Genomic DNA, 24,164 nt, shown 5'->3' with positions numbered 1-24,164 from the left:
GAGTGCGTCCAAGGTGCTGTTATTCTGGGAGAGGTGTGGTCATTGATTTTCTGGTCTATTTTCTGGTCTTTACCAGGAAGAGTACCTGCTCCCCTGCTGCCACAAGTTCTAGCTCTCCTCTTGGCCTTGCAAAGGTGATCAGGTCCCATGTTCTCTTGAGGCTGCAAGTTACAGTACCCATTTTGATCCTGAAACTATAACTTGGGCCCTTGTTCCCTTTTGATTGATTCTTTTTTTTTTGTGCTTCCTTCAAATTTACAGCAAATGTAGAAAGGCCTGGTCCATTGGAGGAAGGGCTGAGGAGCTAAGAACTGGTGGACACAGTCTACCCTATGGAGAAAGGGGTAGCTTGAATGGGACCATGGGGGGAGGGGAATCCACATCACAATTGCATGAGAAGGGGAGGGGTAAACCAGACTTGTGAAGCCTAGTCTCAGCTCTATATGTGAGGGAATGAGAGGACTGCATGGAGAGCTCAGTTTTTGGCTTGGATGATGTCTAGGAATTCAGGATTAAGGGAAGCTCCATCCACCAGGAAGCCATCTACATCAGCCTGGCATGCCAGATCCTTACAGTTGGCTCCTGTCACAGAGCCTCCATAAATGATCCTGGTAGATTGTGACACAGGTTCTGAGATGTGGATCTTAAGCCAGCATCAAAGTTTCTCATATACCTCCTGGGCCTGCTGGGGTGTGGCTATCTTGCCAGTACCAATAGCCCAGACTGGTTCATAGGCTAGGATGACTTTGCTCCAGTCCTTCGTGTTATCTGCAATGGCCTTAGTCTGGTCAAAAATCACCTTCTCAGTGATTCAAGCTTCACTCTCATCCAACTTCTCACCAATACAAGCAATCACTCCCAGGCCTTCTGTCCAATGAGCTCATCAGACTCCCCAAAGATATGTCTTCTTTCAGAATGTCCCAGGATCACCCAGTTTGCCCCACAGTCCTTAATCATGGCTTGGCTGATCTCCCCAGTAAATGTACCCTTGGCCACTTTGTAGCAGTTCTGAGAAGCTACGCCAATTTTTGCATCCAATTTCTGACAAACAAAGTCAAGGTAGATGGAAGGGGCTCAACATAATGCTTTGGTGTTGGTGTGCACCTTGGCCCTGTTGATAAAGGTGATGAGCTCTCCCAGACACTTCTTGTCACCATTCATGTTCCAATTGCCCCTGATGAAGAACTTCTTCGAAGCCATGGCTATGGCTTGCTAGTAAGGGGCAGTGACTCAGGAGGATACTGAAGGTCAGCAGTAGAGCACCCCTTTTGATTGATTCTAAGAGCTCCTTTTTACTTGAGTAGAGTTACCAACAGCACCAGTTGCACTGAATACCAGCAAAGGGTCTGTCTCCTTTAATTTCTTCCTGACCAGTTGTCAGACCCCATTACTGCCTCTGGGTTGAGAATACTAGAAGCTGCTACTGCTGCTGTTGCTGCTGTTACAACCACCTTCAGGGCCAAGGACTGTTGTTCATGCTGCACTCTGAACCTATGTCCACCTGAGTGTTAAAGATTTCTGCGATGCCCCTCCTAAGTCGTCTTATGCTGTATAAATGTCTCCATATGACCTGTTGGCTCTACAACTCCAAAATTTGATTTGAGATGTTATTTTAAATTTGTTTGGAGGAGAATATTGAAAGAGTTCAGCAGTGTCCATGCCTGTACTGTGTTATTTTGGATCTGTCCCCTTAAGATATTTTCATAATAAACAAATCAAACTCTTGAATTTCATTTCCAAGAGACATTAATGTTTCTAATCTAAGAGTGATGCTATATTAGATTGTGATTAAATTCCCTATGCAGTTATCTCCAAGTACTGTAACAGTGATCAAATCTTAAGGCCACAAGGGCATATGTATTCATGGTGAAATTTACATATATAAAAAGGTTCCTGATAGAATTCCTCACTGTAGATTTTTAATTAAAACTCAAGGGCCTCTAATCATGAAAGTTCACATTTTTGCAGGAAGTTGGGAAAACTTTATACTTTGTTGGTCTAGACCCTGACATAATGAATAGAAGCTCAGCTGCACAATCAGTGAGGCCTGGATTCCACTATCATTGCTATGTGACCCAGCACAAGTCACTTAATCTATCCATTTCAAGGGCCATGCTCTAAGACTAGAAGTTGAAGAGTAGTTGCTGATATGCATTGGAAGGAGGTTTTTATTTCTACTCCAAAAATGAAATCACAACTCAAGACAAAAAATACTTTATCTTCCTTTGAAAGTCTTTCTTTGTACAATACTTAAGCTCCAAGAAATAGGTATATGAGTACAGGAAATAAAACTGGTTAATATAATGAAATTTGACAAGTCATACTTTCTAGGAGATTTATCTGTGTCACCTCAAGATAAATCAATTAACAATCATCCTTAATCATGTAGAAATGCCAATTTCTGGGTCATTGGAAAGGAAAGAGGATACCATGACTACTTATACATATAAGATTCACATAAGTATTGACATTTAAGATACCCCAAATTATGATAGTTTAATCTTACTCAAATATTCCAGTGTCCCCATTATCTCAGTAATCTGAAATATTGTCCAACAATTTGTGCCTGAGTAGCCTGTGTATCTATATCTTCTTAGGAATTTTCCACAGATGGAGCCTACCCCACTAATCTATGTGTAAGAAAGGCCTTCCTCACTTTTTCCTGATATTTTCCAGACACAAGGATATCTAATATTAGGATTTGTGATAGCAAGGGATTGTCAGAAATGGATCTGGGACCTAGGTGTTCCTGTCTCCAAGGCTGGTTCTCCATATACAGTAGCATAAGTCCAGAAGAATGATGCTTTATGCTTTTGCAATTCCCAGTGGAATATTTGGGTTGTCTGCAACTTTTCATTCCTTACCCTCCACACATGATCATCCTAACTTTTCTTCTTGTCATATATTTGTTACTCCTATTTTTCAAACTCCATTCTTAGTTATATGTTATATGTTGTAGTCTACTATTAACTAATCCATTAGATTTTCAACTCTCAAGATTTTAGAAAGTAATGTGTTTCATTTTCCAACTCTGTGCTCAACATACATCTCACTTAAGAGGGAATGATTTTCTTACAAATAAATGTTCCTTTTAAAAAGGCACTCCTGGATTTTTCTGTGTTTCTTTGAGTTTTGTTGTTGTTCCATCATTTTCAGTTGTGTCTGACTCTTCACGTCTCTGTTTGGGGTTTTCTTGGCAGAGATACTAGAGTGGTTTGGCATTTGCTTCTCCAGCTCATTGTACAGATGAGCAAACTGAGGCAAAAGTTAATTGACTTGCCCAGGGTCACACAGCTAGTAAGTGTCTACAGGTAGATTTGAATTAAGGAAAATTTAAATAGGGAAAGTTGTTTTCTCACCTTCCCTTGATCTTTACACTCCTTTGTTTTTATTAATAACTTCTATTACTTCAATAGGATTGAATTTCAAGCTGTTGGCTAAGGATAGTTAACAAAAACCCTTGAAAGGAGGTGTTTAATTACACCAAATTCTCTGGTCATGGTATTATTTTTTTTCTTAGGGACCAAGTATCATCTGAATGATCTGGAGACTGTGGAGAAGTACATATTAGGTTCTAAATAGGAGAAGCTCAAAGACTTGAAGAGATGATGAAGTCCAATCTTTATATGACAGATACAGAGTGCTGGGCTTGGTCACTATAAACTATGCCCTGGATCCAGTACTTTGTTTCTTTCTCCTCCATGTGACATCTATCATTTGGCCCATCCATGAAGCCTTTTTAGCTTTGTACGACCTATCAGAGATCCCACTTAGTGTGGTCTTTGATAACTCAAGCTCACTTCTATGCCACAATAAGTAACAAAGTTGGATTTTAGCAGAGGGTGAAAGTATGTCCTGAAACACATAGGAATTAAAGTATTACAATTAAAGATACTTTGCTATTACCAAATTAATGAAATTTGAAACTAATGACAAGTACTTTCAATGTGCTCTGTAAGCTTAAGTTCTTATGAGGAAGTTTCCTTTATCTGGTGCACTGTTTACCTGAATAAGGGTTCGAATAAATAAATATTATTAAGCATAGGTCCAAGTCAACTTCCCTCAGGTTTTTCCTTTCTTTCTTTCTTTTTTATTTGTGAGGCAATGGGGTTTAAGTGACTTGCCCAGGGTCGCACAGCTAGTAAGTGTCAAGTGTCTGAGGCCGGATTTGAACTCAGGTCCTCCTGACTCCAGGGCCAGTGCTTTATCCACTGTGCCACCTAGCTGCCCCCTGGTATTTCCTTTCAAGGTGTCACTTAGTGACTTCTGGTGAAAGCAGACCACATCCAAATTTTGTGGGGTCTGCGAAGTCCCTGTGCAATGCATAGGACCCACAACTAGGTTTCAGGTCAATACACTTGGGCATGGGGGCAGGTAACTTAATCTGCACAGGGTCTACTATGTAGGATCTTGTCCCACAACACAGACTGCACATATATTAGCAATATTCTCTATATGTAAGGTCCTTCTATAATAGAAGTTCTTACATTGGGGTCCTTGTACTTCTTTCTTAATCTCTGGGAGTCTGTTCATTTAGATGGGAAACAAATTTTTTGTTTTACCAATATTTAACTGAATTTTTGAATATTTAAATTGTGAAGGTAACAAATTATAGTAGCATTATAATACCTGTGGCTGTGACCAATAGAAATCACACATTTTATCCTATATGAACATTGAAAATTGATTGATGGGGGGCAGCTAGTTGGTTCAGTGGATAAAGCATTGGCCCTGGATTCAGGAGGACCTGAGTTCAAATTTGGCCACAGATAGTGACACTTATTAGCTGTGTGACCCTGGGCAAGTCACTTAACCCCCATTGCCCCACAAAAAAAAAGAAAGAAAATTGATTGATATCCAACATGACATGTATTTTGCCTTGTCAAAGACTACATTATGGGGCAACTAGGTGGTGCAGTGGATAAAGCACTGGCCTTGGATTCAGGAGGACCTGAGTTCAAATCCAGGCTCAGACACTTGACACTTAACTAGCTGTGTGACCCTGGGCAAGTCACTTAACCCTCATTGCCCTGCAAAAACAAAAACCAAAAAACCACAAAAATCAAAAAGACTACATTACAGTTTAATGTTCTGATTTTAGCTAAGAAAAAGCCATCTTCTCACTGATATATCTTTAAGGAACAGCATAAACTTATATTTTAAATATATTTTTATTTAGCAATAATAAAGCCTATTACTAAACCACAATTAAAAATAACTTCATTTCAATATAACTGATTTCCTTTGTAATAAGTTATATTGGAAAGGAAACCTTGTTTCCTTTCCTATAAGTTTTATTTATGTAAAAATTATTCAGAGATGATAGCTTTCATCAGATTCCCAAAGGGGTACATAACATAAAATAGATGAACTTTTGTTCTATGAAATATCAAACTTTGCATATATGTCAAATTTGTATGAAGAAAAAAATTGCTATTTTTGTTGATTGAATTGAATTTCTACATTTGTAGGACAAGTTGGCACTCCAGGAGGAGGGTCAAATCTTTTTACTGGAAGAGTTAAGAAACCTAAGGTGTTTGTTACTGAAGGTAAAGATGTTGCTCTCACTGGTTTATGTGTATTCTTCATCAGATCTGCCCCTTCCAAAGCCATCACTCCTGAGAACATCCACCAGGTAAAGAGTAAAGACCCATTATTTACTCTGAGTTTATTACTTAGATCATATTTTAAATTATTTTAAATGATATTTTGTAGTTGAGATAAATTGGGAAAACTGAGACAAGAGCAATTTTCAATGAAGTAACTGGGTGGTGGGTGAGGAGTTAGTGGCATCAAAGTTACATAGGATAAAATGTTATTTATGGAATGTTATATTTTGTCTCAACAACAACAAGATAGATGTGGATATATATTACTGTTCTTCTGTTAGGCATGCACTTTTTCATTGTCTATCATAGTAGGAATGAAATATGTTTAGGGTCAGTTGTAGAAGTGAAAGAGAGATAACTTATGGAAATCCAACCCATTCAATTGGTAATCACCCATAGTCAAGAGAAAATGAGGAAAGTCTCCAGTATTTCAGGTGTGAGTCTGACTTCAAAAGATTCATTGTTTCATTAGGGTGGCTATTGCTTTCACAAAACCCTTGTGCCTTAGTAGACTTTATATTAGGCTTTGTTGCAGCATTTTTAGACTTTGTTGACTTAGATCATCTTCATGAAGGCATTGCCACTTAACATGTGTGACTTTGAAGATATCATTTAACTGCACTGGTTTTAGTTTCCAAATATATAAAATGAAGGGGCTGGGCTCAAGGAAATTTAATGTCCCTTCCAGTTCAAAATCTGTGATAATCCAGTGGCATTGTTAATGAATTGTGGTGGTCAAAACAATTCATTATTTCATGTTGAACTTTCCAACAATGACAATCTTTGAACTTGTTCCATCCTTTGGTTGACATATATGCAGTAAATGGCTGGATGCACAAAGTTCCAGTTTTATTGAACTTATTGGACTTTTAAAACTCCATTAATTTACAGATTTTGAGAAACTAGGATCATCCCCATGCTACTAATGGTCTACAGTTTAAATTGAATATGCCTTCAGAATTTTTTTCATTCAGATGATTTAAAAATGATTGTTTTATTTTAAAAGCTAGAGTATATTTTAAACTAAAAGAATTATTTTTTCCCTCAGGAAGTTTGTTTCAATATGTTAGATGCTACCAATGGGGGTCTTCTAAAAAGTGTGGAGTGTTTGTTGTCAGAAATCTTCATTCCAGCAATCAAAGCAATGAACAGTGGCTGGGGTGAGCTAGATGGTCTCCAAAAAGCATCTGACATTCGAAAGGACTTTCTGAATTCTCTAGAGGGATTTGTGAGTGTCCTGTCTAGTGCTCAGGAGAGCTTGAAAGAGAAGGTAACAATGTACAATATGTTCTTTAAAAAATTAAAACAATTGCTGATCCAGTGGAAAAATTATAAACATATTATACTCTATTTGGATTTTATGAATCATTCTTAATTCCAGTGTCATTTAATTGTGAAGAAAACGTTATGAATCTTTCAGGGAACTTTTTTTCAGGACAGTGGATAAAGGCTAGAGGTAGATATTCTTTGGAATAATTAAGGTTTTAAATGTCCATCAATTGACAATGATTTAAAATTTACCTAATTTTCAACATATGACTGAATTAAAGGGACAAAAATTTCATGTATACAACCCAAAGCAGTTGGCATGAGATTCTTTAGCTCACATCTCTTTATTTATATAATAATCTCTCTCTCTCTCTCTCTCTCTCTCTCTCTCTCTCTCTCTCTCTCTCACACACACACACACACACACACACACACACACACACACACATTCACCTGTCACATTGCCATTTTTACAGTAAATGGAGGTCTTCACATCCTTGGGGTAGACATCCTCCTAGCTCATCAATGGGTTTCAGACCTCTCACTTACCTTCAACCTGGTTTAGCCTATCTTAGGTGAGATTTGTGTGAAAGGTGGATACTGAAAGTGGATGAACAAGCTGCCCTCACATCTGCTGTAATCAATGGATGAGAACATTTTGTTCCAGTAGCCAGGAAAGCAGCTGAAGCAGGCACTATGGAGTGCTTAGAGCTTAGTCTGACATTGAAGATGCCAAGGTTATCCACTGCATCCTGGGCTATTGCCAGTTGTTTTATTTTTGCCTTGCCACTGGACTTTGATGACTCTGGAAGAGAGAGACTGATGACTTTGTTTGATTCTGGCTCACTTAAATCTATTTCACATGCAAGTCAAGACATTATCCCATGATTTCATCTAAACTCTTTGAAAATGAAGTTCAAATATCAACACTACTATATTTAGGAGAAGCATAGCTATATGGAAGCCTTGGGGAGTAAATTATTCTGGATAGCTAATTTTTCTCAAATATTGTTGAATATACATTTGGGTGGGGATGGACCAACACATGTCCATGATTGGGGGTAATGAGAGGGGAACATCATTTAATTGGACCTAAGGAAAAGAGCCCTTTGGGAGAAAGAGGACTTGGTCAAAGCTGTGATTCAAGGTCATAAAAATACATGGCTTGGAAGAAAGAGGAAAAATAAGTTTGTAAACAATAGTCTGTAGTTGGGGAAGTCTGTATGAAGTCCAGGAGGGCAAATGATGAAGAGGAGCAATAGACATTAGTGAAATGATCATTTGTTTCATTCAACTTCTTTACACAAGATGTTCTTTTATGTCAGTGGCCTGCTTCCGGTGCCTCCCTCAATTCAGCTTCACTAATTCTAAACACCATACCTCCCCCTAGGATGTTTGCTCATTGATTCTAATATGTTCTTAGTCAATCAAATAAAAAAGAGTCATTTAGGCACTCATTATGTGCCAAACACTGTGCTGTATTCCAATATGCTGGAATATGTCTATAAAAAATAGTCTGTGGTAATTCTAGATTCATTTCACGTCTGCTTAGATAAGAGGTTCTTAATCTTTTTTTTTTTCTTCCTGAGTTCAAATCTGACTTCAGAAACTTACTAGCTATGTGATCCTGGGAAAGTCACTTAACCCCTTTTGCCTCGGGTTTGTCATCTGCAAAAATGAGGTGGACAAAGAAATAGCAAACTATTTCAGTATTTTTCCTAAGAAAACTCCAAAAGGGGTCACAAAAAGTCAGACACAATTGAAAAATGACTAAACAGCAAGAACAAAAACAGTCTCTTCAACTGTCCATCACTGCAAAGATATAGGGGACACCCAAGGATTTCTTTGTCAAAATCTTCTGAACTTTCCTCTATTGTTTTGAGTGTGCTTTTGATGGATGTTGCTGAACAATGTATGGCAGTTTGATGCGTACCTCCATCTAGGCTAGTTCATCATATATGGGGCATTCTACTACACATCCTGCCCTTGTGTCTGGAATAAAATGATACTTTCTGCTCTGACATCTTTCCCTAGCTGAGCTGGTGAATCAGGAGTTAGCAATTTAGCAATTTGTGATTGAAGAACAAGCAACTCCAGGTAGAGCCTACACTGACTAATAAGGGGAGGGGATTTTTTCTAATGAGGCTGGAGTGTCTTTTTTTTTTAAGTGAGGCAATTGGGGTTAAGTGACTTGGCTGGGGTCACACAGCTAGTAAGTGTTAAGTGTCTGAGGCTGGATTTGAACTCAGGTACTCCTGACTCCAGGGCCGGTGCTCTATCCACTTCGCCACCTAGCACCTTCTTAACAGGCAGTTGCTCCTACAGGATAGACTATAGCAAAGTCTATCTTGGCTTGGACTGTGGGGAATTCTTGAAGGTAGAGGTCCATAAACAGTTTCCATTCCATAACCTCCCCTGACCCCCTGCCTTCAGGAATTTAGATGTCTTACTGGAGTAAGGACAGGGCAGGCTCATTTGGCAATGATTCACATATTCTCAGAGAGGAGTCAGTCCCTAGCAGGTCCTCCCTAACTGTAGCCAATTATGGCTCCTAGCTCAAGTGGGGTGTGGTGAGTGGGTTGTGATTTGAAGTGAGACAATACTATAAAATCTCTGTTCCCAAAGTTACATAGCCACACTTGCCTGCATCGCTTGCAAGCCAGTAGGGGCCAATTAACTGCAGAAGGAAAGAACAATAGTGGGGGAGGAAGGAGTGGTTCAAGTCTTTGTCTGAAAGAATGAATATAATGTAATTGCCCATAAAACCATGTAACCAGATCCACAGTTAACAAAATCCTCAGCAGGAGATGAATAAGCAGTTGATGTCTGTAGTTTAAAGTTTAGGAATAAGGGAGGGCCCCCTATGAAGGGTAAGGGAAGGCACTCATGTCATGAAAGTTTCTCTTATGCAACCCGGACATATTCCCTCCCTGATTTGCTCAATTGTCCTTTCTTTAAAGTTATTATCTTGGAGTTTACTTCCTTAAATGCAAACAAAACACAGAAACCTTAAAAAATACTTCCCTCTTCCAAACCACTTTTAAGTAGATTAATCATTTTGGACAACAATCTTTCTAAAATGCAGTATATCCTTCCCTATTTCCTTAAATAGAATATACTGAACATCATTTAACTTTTAATGTGTTTTTAGGGCCATTATTATTGCTCTCCACCTATTCAATTCAGGGCCTAACTCACTGTCTATCCACAAGATTTATGTACCAGTGAGTCATCTCTTTAGGTTTCTGTCCAAGTCCATATCATTTTCTGGACAAATGAGTATTTTCCATCTAGCTTTTAAAATTTTTATTCCATGTGTTAAGATGAAATTCTTTTCAATGATTATGGATCTAATTTATGAGGCTTTGCAATGTTCTGGGGTTTGATGCAATTTAGAAAAAATGTCATCTACAGATCAGGGCATCTGAAGGGACTTACTCTTTAAAGGGTATTAATTTGGATTGTGTAAAGGATATGCTTCATGACAATGATAAGTTTCTTTGGCTAGTGTAAAGCATACTGTTTTAAAACTTATTTGATATTTTTAGTCATAGATTCTCTGAATAAAATTATTTCTGTTATATCCTTCTAAGAATCTTGTTTGATTAAAATATATATATATATATATATATATATATATATATATATATATATGGATGATATCCTGATTGTTTTTAAGGGGATATCTTCTTAACTGTGAATAAACAATAAGAACAGTGAGGTCCTGAAATCTCTGAACCTTTTGGTCAATTGTATGTCTGTAAAGATGTGGTCTGCTGTATAATATCCTTTTTGAGGCCTATTTCCTTCTTATCCCTTTATCAGTGATGCCTTTGAAATCTATGGATATTATTTTCATGAAGATTTTGTAGAGAGGGAAAAGATTTCTGAAGAATCAATCCCTTGGTCCCCTCAAAATTGTCCCATCTCCAACAGAGACCAACTCTGTGTGTGTTTGTTTTGCTCCAGCTGTTTTTCCATATTTACTTATTTTATCTATCTATCTATCTATCTATCTATCTATCTATCTATCTATCTATCTATCTATCTATCTATCTATCTATCTATCTACCTGTCTGTCTGTCTGTCTGTCTGTCTGTCTGTCTGTCTATCTATCTATCTACCTATCATCTATTTATTTATTTTTTACTTCCTTTTTTCCATTTGTCTATATATATTGTAAACTGTTTAGAGTATTTTCTGGAATATCTTGTCTCAAAAGATAGACTAGGTAGACCTGTCAATAATTGTGATAGATCTTTTCAATTTTCCCCTTTGTCATTGTCTTATTTTTCATTTCATCCTTAATATTCTTTCAATAGTCTGATTTAATTGAGGGTTTTGTGAAAGCTGAAATTGGATTAACAAATTAAATAGAACCAAAAAAAGTAGGTAACAGATCTTTGCAGTTATCTAAATATGAGGTGTTAAATGCTTTTGAGATTCTTATGGTAAAATGACAGTAGATCTTGACTTTTAATTTTTTTAATTACTCATTTTACCAATCCATGTAAGCTTTTGTTCTAAAGTTTATTGTCTTAGAGATTTGCCTATGGATTTGAGAGATTAAGTAACTTGCCCAGGGACATCCAGTTAGTATCATAGGATAATATGTTTAGAGCTAGAAATAACCTTAGAAGTCACTTAGTCCCACAAATTTATTTTACTGATGAGGAAACTGAGGCCCTAAGAGATTAAGGAACTTAACCAAGGTCATATATCCAGAGCACCAACTTTTCCAACTGTACTTATGTTATAATCAAAATGGACTGTGTCTTCTTGAAGGCAGGACTTTGGACCAGGTCTTTCTGACTACGTGGCCAACTCTCTCCATTACCACATGTTGCCTCTTAGACCTTGATGAATAGGTCAATATTGTTAGATCTTTTAAGGAGTACTGGCTTTAGATTGCTCTATATTTAGTTAACTATAAATACAAAACAGAAAATAAATCTGGGATGTTTTGAAAAGTGAATTTTAATATATGCATTTCTAACTATCCTTCAAGAATATTCTTTTGCGTAAGGTTCTTGAGAGATTATCTTTAACAACAATACAAAGCAAACATTGTTGAAAGTTCAGAAACATGTTGCATGAAGTTTAATTTTACCTTAAAACCTGAAAGCCATGGCCATTTATCCCCCCTTTTCATTTTCTTGTTTTTCTCCTCATTGAAGTGAAAATCACACAGAAAACTTTGCTTTTCAGTAGATATATCAGATCATGAACTATAGACTCAGTTTATATCCCAATCTTAAGGGGATAGACCGTTAATGCAAGAATCTCTGTGCCTGCAATCCCAGATTCCCTTTCTCAACTCTTTCTTGCCTTTCCAAAAAAAGTGGTATGTTAGGACTGTTGGAAAGATATCTGGCTTTTGGTTCATACTGAAACACAAGTTGAACCAAAAATCTTAGGGAAAAAATGGGTGGTGAAACTGGATTTATCAATTCATTGGTATAGGAAATTCCCTCAATCAGTGCAGGTCAGTATCTTCTCTGCAATGTCATGGTCTTGGAGAGCACTAGCACACTGAGAGTGGCTTACTTCCTTGTACAAGGTGCCTCCACACATGATCATCCTAACTTTTCTTCTTGTCATATATTTCCGTTACTCCTATTTTTTCAAACTCCACTGTTAGTTATTTGTTGCAGTCTACTATTAATTAATCCATTAGATTTTCACCTCTCAAGATTTTAGAAAGGAAAGTGTTTCATTTTTGCAACTCTGTGTTTGACATTCATCTTCTCAGTTAAGAGGGAACAATTTTCTTACAAATAAATGTTCCTTTTTAAAAGGCACTCCTGAATTTTTCTGTTTTTCTTTGAGTTTTGCTGTTGTTCCATCATTTTCAGTTGTGTCTGACTCTTCATGACCCCATTTGGGGTTTTCTTGGCAGAGATACTGGAGTGTTTTGGCATTTGCTTCTCCAGCTCATTGTATAGATAAGGAAACTGAGGCAAAAAGTTAAGTGACTTGCCCAGTGTCACACGGCTAGTAAGTGTTTAAAGGTATAGAGCAAGGTCACATAGCCAGCATGTGTCTTAGGTAGGACTCAAACCCTGGTCTTCCTGGCTCTAAAGGCTGTATTGCTAATCACTATATCATTCTGCTTCTCAGGAAGAAAATTTTCCTTTGGGATCATTCTCCATTTCTATTTAATTTTTGTGCAGGTAAACCTTCAAAAATGTGAAATATTTGACTTAAAAATGTTGAAAGACCCTGTGGATTATATAGCTACAGCTAATAATAGTGAGACCTTGGAAAAAATAGAAGGTTGCATGAAAGTATGGATCAAACAAACTGAACAGGTAATTTTCAGATACAGAGACTATTTCCAGAGTCTGTACCACTAAAACAATACAGAAAAATTAATATATTAGATAGGTCATTCACACTATCACACAATAACTTGAGTTCTTTAAAATAGATTTTTTTTACCACTAATAGTCCTTACATAATAAAAGAGGAGAGATTCAATTTGTTTTTCCTTAGTAATAAGTTAACCATAAAATAGGGCATGGTAAGAAATGAACACGAATTCCTTTATTTATGCATATGCCTGAAGAGCTGCAGATTTTTCTTAAAGTATCAAGAAACGACTCCATATTTTGTCAAGGGATAATGTATACTAGAGATAATATCCACAGAAAAATGAGAAACATTTTATTTTTTTGTGAGGATCCTCTCTCAGTGGGAATCTTGGATTGAAACTTTTTCTAAATGAGGTGCCACCAAATTCCTAAAAGAAGTGATATTTTGTAACGAATGTCAAAAAGAATAAAAGAACAGAAAGCTAACCATTTGAAGTTAATGTTAGCAGTTTGCAAGTTAATTCTATTCTGCACTATCCACATAGTTTCTTGTCCCATATTTGGAAGTAAATGCATATTCAGGTAGAGTATTTCATATCAGAACTGTTAAAAATATCTAATGGCTGCTAGAATAACTTTACAGTTTGTAATCATTCTTAATAACTTTCTTTTATTTTGAGACCACAATACTGACACTTTAGTGGATGGCTGTCATCCACAGCATAGCAGAGTGTTAAAATTTGCCTATCATAAATATTTACATATATACATACATATATTTATATTCCTTTTCTTAACTTCATGACTTTTCCCCTTTTTATATCTAAGATATTCCTTGTGTCATTGAAGGTTCTTGCTGAAAACAATCAGTTACGGACAGAAGCAGATGACCTTGGGCCGCGAGCAGAACTGGATTACTGGAAGAAAAGACTTTGCAAATTTAACTATCTTTTAGATCAGCTGAAAGGCCCAGATGTGAAGACCGTGTTGGGAGTGCTTGCTGCTGCAAAATCAAAACTTTTGAAGGTTCTCAGCTGTTTCTTTCTTATTTATAGGTTTTGTTGCTACTTAGTGGGTTCAGTTGTGTCTGACTCTTCATGACCTCATTTGGAATTTTCTTTTGCCATTTCTTTCTCCACCTCATTTTAAAGATGAGGAACCAGAGGGAAGGAAGGTTAAGTGACTTGCTCAGGGTCACACAGCTAGTAAGTGTCTGAAGCCAGATTTGAAATCAGGAAGCTGTGTCTTCCTGACTCTAGGCCCAGAATTCTATCTACTGTGACATCTAACTGCCTATTTATAGAATAGAAATGGAAAATTTTTCAAATTGGATTATCTGTCAATCTCTTACATGGGCTATTAATTAGGATTCTAGCTAGGTATGTTGGCACACATCCATACTCTCTGCTATCAGTGAGACTAAGGCTGGAAGATCTCTTGAGATCGAGGTTTTATGCTGATTAGGAGTCCTCACAAAGGTTGGCATCAATACTGTGAACCCTTGGGAGTCAGGTTTGGCAAGAGGTTTCCCAAGGAAAGGTGAGCCAGTTCAGGTCAGAAACAGAGCAGGTCAAAGCTCCCTGCAGATCATTGGTAGGATTGACTTCGGTGTAGTCCTTACACTTACAATCTCAGGGAGATTTTCAGTCTTAAAAATAGGATTATAAAAAGAAGCTAACATTATTAGGCATGTACAAAAGATCATAAAATGGAAATTATTGACCCAATGCACGTTACGTCTATTTTCAGTTTTTGGAGGGTCATTAACCTTTATATTATACACATTTCCTATTTAACACATATATGTTCCCTTTATAATACAAATTTTGACTCATAATGGGATATAAATTAATTTTATAATATATTGATGCCATTTATTGCTAAAGGCATCAATATCCATCAGCAGCCTTTATTAGGTATTGGCTTGCATAGGAGGTGTGCTTCACTTGATACTGAGAAAACATTGTCAGAGGGACATGCACACAATACACTATTGAGTGCTAGCAAATTTACTCGGAGTCATCCTGAGTGATATTAGTAAGGGTTAGATGCATTAATTCCCTTTGCTTCTAGAGGATACTTAGAGCTATCAAGAGAAGAAAGATATGGGAGGATGGGTTAAAGCAGAATGGGCAGAAAAGATGGGTTTGAAGGGGCCTAGTACTATTTCAGCATTTGTAACCTGCACTCACAGGTATGATAATTTACTTTTTTTCATTGAGAGTCTTATCAGTTTATTTGCTAGAAGATATGGGAAACTGAGTCTGTTTTTTCATTCATCCCAGTTCATGATAATGACGAGAGAAACACAGGAAGATATATTTCTCTTTCTAGCCTTTGAAGATTGAGAATTTTCTAGCAACCATTGCTATGTGTATGTGTATACATAGGAAAGGAGATAATTCTGAATAAAATACTCCATGCTAATATATTCCCGCTTGTGAAAAAAATGTCAGTTGTAAGGGATAAACACAATAAAAATTGGGGCTTTGCAAATTAACTCAGAAAGTAAGAAATAAGAAATAGGATATTTAAAAAAAACATATGGTGAATTTGCTGCATAGCATCATGAAAAGATGCAGAACACAATGCATACTATATGACTATATTCTTCTGACAGTATGTCTCTCGGAATTAAAGTGTCATTGTGCAAACTGTTCAAGCAAGAACAGAAGGGTTATGAAGCAAAAGTAAGCAATTCTGCATCACCAAACTAGGAACTCAGCTGCACTCACAGATGCACTCACAGGAAACTATTTGCCTCTCTATTTGTGCACATAACTCCCATTAGTATTAAAATGAACACCATAGACATATATTCTAAGAAGCTAATGGAGCTTATTAACTTTGTTTTGGAATGAGATATAACTCATTGTAGAAGTTCTGTGCCCCTACATTTTAATTTTAGGCTGATTGAAGAGTTGTAGATATGATACAATGAGCAAAAATATCAAAGTATGAATTTCCTTTTTATGTTTTGCTCATCACTGTTGTTCAATAGGATACTGATCATGCAATCATCTTTTTTTCTCCTGAGTAGATCATGGTGTATTGCCAAATGGTATAGATTAACATTGAAAAAGCTCAGTAAAGTTTTCTTTCTAAATATGGTCCAAATGTCCTATTTTCTTATCATTATGGAAAAGTTCTTCCCCCTTCTAGGTTTAGTCCTTGAGTAGAGTAGAACAAACTGGCATGATGATATGAGGAAATTGCAATGAAATCATTTCCATAGAAACTGTGATATTAGATATTTCTTTATCCTGATGTTTTTTTTGGTGGCTTATGCTTAGACTTGGCGGGAGTTGGATTCTCATATTACTGATGCAGCTAATGAAGCCAAGGACAATGTCAAATTTTTGTACACACTTGAAAAATGCTGTGACCCCTTATACAATGGTGACCCTGTAAGTAAAACATTTTTACTCACTTATTTAACAAATAAGATTTCTTATACTAGCTAAAATGAATTCAGATTTTTAGGTCACTGGTTTTATAGGCAGTTCTTTAAAAATTAATTTCATCTTCTGGAGAAAAACAAATAAAACCCTCTGCTTAGGAATTTAGCTACGGGTATTTTAAATGAATATAAAGCATAAGTTTCCATTTAAAAAAGTACAATTTACATGAAGTGATATATCTTTAGAATGCAGTTTGGCATAACGGATAGGGTCAGAATCAGGGAAACTTGGGTTTAGGTTCTGTCTCTGACGCATAGTAACACAGTGATCTTAGAACAGTCATGACTTCTCAGTGGTCCCAGATAACTCCTTAAGACCTCATATTATAGAGTTTTGGGGAAAGTTCCTTAACCAATCTGTGTTATTCATTTATTTCTTTCCTCATAAGCCTTTTACTAAGTCTTTACTCTGTAGTAGTAGTAGTAGTAGTAGTAGTAGTAGTAGTAGTAGTAGTAGTAGTACCCTTATGGAGAATAGCAATTTTTATGTTTCCCAATTCCTTTGAGAACAATTAATCATATTTTCACTGGCATTGGTTCATTCTCATTAAGAACAAGTAGTTACATGTTTCTTGTGTTGTGCCTTTTGCAGTGTGTTGTGGGAATGATACAGTGCTGGTAAGACATGAGCAGTGATAGCCCAAGTGTACATGATTCTCCCTATTAGAATGTGAATTCCTTGAGATAAGGGAATACCTTACTTTTCAACTTGTCCCTGGCAGTTAGCATAGTGTTTTGCATTTGGTAAGTGCTTAAAAATGCTTTTAAAATAAACAAATAAAATAGTCATAGTAAATAATGGATAGTTGAAATGGTTTACCAAAGGGTTGAGATTAGGAAGAGAGGAGAGTGAAAGAGTAGGGGACATGGCTTAGGATAATATTATGGGATAAAGGCAATGGAGATCATAGGGAAGGTAAATAGTAGTGTTGTGGGAAATTCTGACAGAGAAACCCAAACAGCACTCAGGAATAAAGAAGAGCAGTTTATTGATGCGCTGGCCCAAAGCAGAGTAGCCTCTGATACTCTGGGCAGCCAAGAAGTGTCCAAGCTGGATATCTCTTAAGCATGAAAATGCATGCAGGTTTTCACAGGTACATCGTGGTGAGCTACTTGGCAGACAGGAAGGCATATTTCAGTAAACAGAGGCATAAATCATGAAGTTGGTACTGAACTACAGACTTCAGGGGAACAAACAGTATGTTCTACTTTCATTTTGGGGGTCTCAGCTCGAGCCTCAGTTTCATCCCTTGTGTTTTCCCATAGCAGTAGCTTAAGGAGGAAGAAGGTGAATGGAAAGCTGGAAAGATAAAATATTGTCAACTGGATAAAGGCAATTTGGAGTTCTGAAAACTGGTATCTGTGGATGTTGGAATATTAAGGTTATGACCATTCTTGTGTATAGCTGAGATAGAATGTAGAATTAGGTCATGAGAATTGAGTCAATTGAGAAGTGGGAAAATTAGGGTATATAAGGAAACCCCAACATGGATATTGAAGTTCTTAGAATGAAGGCAGGAATGGAGGTAGAGAGGAAAACTGCAATCTATTCTGGTAACTCAAGGAAGAGGAATCTCTTTGGGAGGCTAAGACTGATAATATAGATTTGGGAATCATCTAGGCTGAACCTTGAGGGAAGCCAGGGAAAATAAGAGGAAAAGATGATGGAGGCAGAGCACTCTAATGATGGGGGATAACTAGTAGAAAGGCAGATAGGAGGAGGTGAAAGGTAGGAGGTGTAGTGTAATATTTGTTCCCAAATCACAGAGTACATAGAGGGGTATAAGGTGAAAGAAGACTGGAAAAGTAGAAAGAGGTCAGCCTATAAGGAGATTTCAAAAAATTCGAACCAGAAGACTTTATACTTGATTCTGAAAGAAATGGGTGAGTGAGGGTAAAGGGATAGGGATTGTGATTGTGAGACAATAATGGGGTTCTATGAGACCCAGAGAGCCTGGCCAGACCTTTCTTAAGGCCAGCCCAAAGTCAGGAGAATTTCAAACGAAATGTGGTTGGACCTTGGACTGTGAATAGGAATTAAAACCTCACCTACTGGAAGGCTTTTTCCTCTCAGAGGGCTCTGTACATCAGCATGCACTGTGCCAAACCACCCTCAAATCTAGTAAACCAAATGATTTGAATGATACTAGTCAATTATGTTTGAGCAATGTGTAAGGGTGGGCTCTCATCCAGCTGCAGGAAACTTACACAGTCATGCGCTCTCTTGGCCTGGGTACTTGGAGGGGGCAGACACAGCCCACTGTAGCTCCCCACTATCTCTCCTTCTTAACTTTCTGAGCCATGTGCTTTACTAATATTTAATATGCTTTAATAAATGCTTAATGCCCCAAACTGGTGCAGTAGCCTCTAATTTCTAATTAGTTTCATATTAGGACCTGTGATGTTTAAAATCTAAATTGTTGTTGCTTTAAATTAGAAGCTTCAGCACTAGTCTTTGGGCATTAAACATTTATTAAAGCATAGAGGTATTCACAAGGAGTTCAGAAAGTTAAGAAAAAGAAGTCCTCAAGTCCTCCTCCATGAGCCTACTTTAATCAGGAACTCTCCAGCAAGGTGATTGTGGAAGTTTTTTATAGGTCTGGAACAGAGGCAGTCCTTACACACTGCTTCAAGCTGATTGGTTGGCGTCATCCAAATCCATTGGTTTTGAAGGTGTTCTCAAGTTGAGTTCACAGTCTAGCTTCTGAGAACAATACCTTCTTAAGGGATAGCCCTGTGATTTCAATCCAATTAACTTGAAGTAGGCTTAATCAGCAGTCAATCACTCTCACTTGATTCAATCAGTATAGATTAATCTCCAGGTGGGTCTTTGAGTATCTGCTAAATCCCATTATTTCATCACAGACCCCAGCTCAGTCTCCCTAAACTTGGGACAGTAATAGGGCAATGCCTTATAATTTTAATTGCCGCATGATCAGGCATTCTTTAGAAAAAAAAATTACCTTATCTAGCTGAATAGAAGATGGATTGGAATAAGGGGAGATGAGACAAGAATGACAGTTAGAAGGCTTTGCAGTAGTACAAATGAAAGGTGATGAGAGCCTGAACCTAGGTGAGGCAATTGGGAGTTAAGTGACTTGCCTAGGGTCACACAGCCAGTAAGTGTCAAGTGTCTGAGACCAGATTTGAACTCAGGTCCTCCTGACTCCAGGTCCAGTACTCTATGCACTGTGCCACCTAGCTGCCCCCTAACATCTGCACTCTGATGAGATATTGGAAGAAGACTTTAGTAAAGGAGCACTGAATAGTATTAATGGAAATTAATAGTAATTTCCAAGGTAAAGCTTGTTCTGAAAAAACATTCAATTTCTGTCAGAATTTTTTTTTTCTCCTAAATTCTTACCCGGTGTCTTTCAGGTATCCATAATTGATGCAATTCCTACACTGATCAATGCAATTAAAATGATCTACAACATATCTTGTTATTACAATACTTCTGAAAAAATAACTTCTTTGTTTGTAAAGGTGAGTGCACATTAGGGGATTGTGATCATTCTGTTTTTTCTCCAAATAATACAGTTCTAATTAAAAAGTTATCAATCATATTGATAGGACTCAATGCTCATGTAGCCTGCCACTAAAAAAAAACCTAGCTCAGTTATATCTAATGTCTAAAACAAGGGTATTAAATTTTTAGTGGGAAAACAGTAAGGTTGATCTAAGGAAAATATGATTGTAAGATCATGTGTTCTATTAGTTGCTTTGATATTTGTAACATAAAAAATTGTGTTTTCAAAACTTTTACATAATATTTGGGACATTAATTCATTTCACCTTGAGACATTTCAATAAAATTATTATATTAAATTATCACTTCCTGTTCCATATTTAATACTTTAGAGTTTCATGTCTATTTGATGACACTTGTTTTCTTGATAATGTTAGAATAGGAATAAGAATAAGTCATTGGAAACTGTCCGAAAGCCTATAAAGCAATAATTACAATTCTCTCTCTCTCTCTCTCTCTCTCTCTCTCTCTCTCTCTCTCTCTCTCTCTCTCTCTCTCTCTCTCACAGACACACACACACACACACACACACACTGATTTTTACACATTGTTTCCTGACTCTCAAAAAGCTTGGAGGCACTACTGTCATTCCTATTTTGTATTGTTCTTTTTTTCAAGAACATAGAGATATTTGAAGTATTGATATATGAGCCAAGATAAAGGAGCTGTGTTAATTTAGGACTATTGTTTTTTCTTTATCCGCCCCTTCTCTGACACCCCAGAATGGTCTTATATCTTTGTCTTTTTAGGGAACCACTCCTATTTTGGTTAGTTCTTAAACAGCTATTACCTTTCCCTATTACTTTGAGCTGAAATCTTTTAGCTTTCTTGATTCTCACTCACAGGTCTGTCTAATCTCAGATCCTGGTTACCCAGACTACTTTGTTATCACCGGAGTGTTGGTAATGTGCTTAATCATGTAGTTAACAGAAGGAAAAACAGTAACAACAATACCACATATCGAAAAGAAGATGTCATGGGATCTTAGAGTCAGGAGGCTTTCATATTCATGATCATCAATGTTCTTGTAGTCATTGTATTTTTAAAATGCTTCCTTTTTTTTTAAAACTTAAAATTCAAGGTGACAAATCAGATGATAACCGCATGTAAAGCTTATATTACCAACAATGGAACTGCTACCATCTGGGACCAGCCTCAGGATGTAGTTATGGAAAAAATATTATCTTCTATTAAACTCAAACAGGTATGCTATAGATCAGTAAGTAAAAATAAGAGAATTCAATTCAATAAGAATTTTTTATTTGGCTTCTGAGTTATAGGTTCTTTGTTAGGCATTAAAGATACAAAGACCAAAATCAAACAATCCCAATCCTCAAGGGGCATATGTAATACTGAGGAAGTAGGAGGTACTATATGTGTAAATGGAAGTAAATTAAATAAATATGTGTCTATGAATATTTGGTAAGTGTATCCCAAGACCTACAACTTCAAGCTCTGAGTCAACAAGGATAAGGTTCAATCTTGGAAGCTCCCACAAAAGAGTGTTCTGTTCTCATTTGCTCATGTTACCCCTGTCCAAAATGCATTTTATGCTATGAATTCACTCTATGTTTTATTTTTATAGATGTCTTGGTTTATCAGTTTGAAAATAGATGAATAATTTAAACATTGTTATACCAAATGCTTTCAATTTTCCCAGGAAGTGTTTGCAAACTATAATTTTGTCATTTTCTCTTGGAAAAAAAATAATGTAATACATTTATTGTACCTCTCATGATACTTTTTCTTATTTTTTCTTTTGGTTTTTGATATCAAGGAATATCAGAATTGTTTTCAAGAGAAAAAACAAAAGCTTGAACAAAATCCAAATGAAAAGCAATTTGAATTCAGTGAAATGTATATTTTTGGAAAATTTGAGACTTTTCACCGACGTCTTGCCAAGATCATGGACATTTTTTCTACTATTACAAGATATTCAGTTCTTGAGGATTCCAAAATTGAAGGGCTAGAAATTTTGGCAACCAAGTTTCAGGTAATGTACCTCAGAAACCAATTTTGCCAACCTGACTGATAATTATCTTTAAATATTTTATGCCTTTAAATCATTTGAAGGGCACTTTAAAAGAGTAAGATGTAATTTGCCTATTATGAAAAATATGTATTTTTGTCCTTTATGAAAAGAATAAATCTCTGTGAGATTTAACAATAGTTTTGACATGTTTTACGTATGAACCTCAGTATCATATATTATGTAATTTAGAAAAAAATAGGTTTTCTTTGATATCAAAAGTAAAGCATAACCCAACCCACCATATTATGACTCCTCTAAAACAGGTGATAACTTCTCTACTAGAATACTAACTGGTCACATGTACAGAGTAAATTCTGCCCAACTATAACACTGTTCTTTTTTTCTTTCTTTTCTTTTCTTTTTTGCGGGGCAATGAGGGTTAAGTGACTTGCCTAGGGTAACACAGCTAGTAAGTATCAATTGTCAACTGTCTGAGGTCAGATTTGAACTCAGGCCCTTTTGAATCAGGGTCAGTGCTTTATCCACTGCACCACCTAGCTGCCCCAAAACTGTTATTTTTTAACTGGTATTTTTGTTAACTCTTTTAGTTTATTAGTTTACTCAGTGTCTTCCCTTTTTTTAAATCCTCAAATCAATTATAGTAACAGTACAATTTTATGCTGAGGATGACTATAAATTATTTTTGTGTACTTTGCAAGTAAAATGCTTTACAAATTTGTGGTAAGTCTAATGACAGAAGGAAAGTAACAATTATTAAAATATTGGTACTTTACTTTGGAATGTATTATATATTTTATTATAGTATATTGAACTTCTTAATTATGCTTACCTTAGATAGATTGGTGACTATGAAGATATCCACTATAGAAAAATGTAGAAACCTGCCTGTTTTCTTCCCTTACTTTCATGAAGGACACTTCATATGTGTATAAATCATTTTCATAATGACTTTGGAGAAATGAGAAAGTAGGAACTACTGGCTAGTAGGTGCTTAAGTCTTCTTAAATCTTTTTCTTTTTAAAAATAATGGTACTGATAATTTTTGCCATTCATATGGAATTTTCCCCTCCTTTAGGTGAACTGAAATACACTAAATACCTTTAAAATTGTTTTTTATACAAATTTTGTATCCCCAAAATGTATCCAACATCAGTTGCTTCTGCATGTACTTGGTCAAGTTGACCTATTTTTCTGATTTTATCTTCTAAAGTGTTATTTACATTTCCTTATATAGCAAATGGAATCCTGAGGAGTTGAGGCTAGGTATATTGGTTCGGCAATCACCAACAATGAAAAACTTTCAGTAGAAGTACTCACATACCTTCTGCATTTCATATCTATTTGTTTTCTTTTTAGCTTCATCTATAAAAGACCTTGAAATGATCTGGCTTAGCTAGCTTCCACATGAAATTTTCTGTAGGTTCAGGTGTCCTCCCTCCCCCAAATACCACTTTATTCCATAATATTTTTCAAATGAATTTGAAGTCTAAATTAGTTTTGCTCTTGGCTGCTATGTCTCCCTCACTTCTTTGGTAAGTATGTATCAGCTGAGGAAAGTTCTCACTTATTTTGGGTTCTTGGTTGTGTAGTTTATGTTATGCATTAACCTTCTTCAAGAAATAGTGATAATTTGAATCATAGGTCTTTAATTCATTTCCCATTTTTCAAAGTCAAAAGCTTGTTCAAATAGATCTATTTGTAGCTTCTTGTATTTCATCAAGTGTCACCTTTTCTTTTAATTTCATTTTGATTTTATCTGCTGCTCAATCTACCTGAAAGTTGATTTATGAAAGCAGAAACAGATAAAATATAAAATTGTTATCTCTATTAAAATAGCAACTTTTTCTATACTTGTGGTTCTTTGTAACCAACTTACCATGTGAACTTTGGTAAGTTATTACAGTTTATGGAACCATAACTCTATGACTATAACTTTAGATTTTCTCTAAGTAGAAAGTAGATTTTTTTATTAATATAGGGTATAATTCTA

The 24,164-nt window shown here is 36.3% G+C and overlaps 1 protein-coding gene and 1 pseudogene across 1 annotated transcript in view; one reads left to right on the top strand and one right to left on the bottom strand.

Moving 5' to 3' along the window:
- The window catches only part of DNAH5 (dynein axonemal heavy chain 5), a gene marked incomplete at its 5' end in the record, with an annotated part of 294,184 nt that overhangs the window by 6,305 nt on the left and 263,715 nt on the right, over positions 1-24,164 (top strand). The window contains 8 exon segments of the mRNA XM_043995374.1: positions 5,472-5,635; positions 6,658-6,879; positions 13,052-13,189; positions 14,042-14,218; positions 16,486-16,599; positions 20,031-20,138; positions 21,263-21,385; positions 21,959-22,174. Coding sequence (XP_043851309.1) covers positions 5,472-5,635; positions 6,658-6,879; positions 13,052-13,189; positions 14,042-14,218; positions 16,486-16,599; positions 20,031-20,138; positions 21,263-21,385; positions 21,959-22,174 — 1,262 coding nt within the window.
- LOC122733622 lies at positions 476-1,200 on the bottom strand (annotated as a pseudogene).

The sequence above is a fragment of the Dromiciops gliroides genome, chromosome 1, assembly GCF_019393635.1.
Source record: "Dromiciops gliroides isolate mDroGli1 chromosome 1, mDroGli1.pri, whole genome shotgun sequence".
In the NCBI taxonomy this organism is placed as follows: domain Eukaryota; kingdom Metazoa; phylum Chordata; class Mammalia; order Microbiotheria; family Microbiotheriidae; genus Dromiciops; species Dromiciops gliroides.
This window is presented reverse-complemented; position numbering and strand designations above follow the sequence as displayed.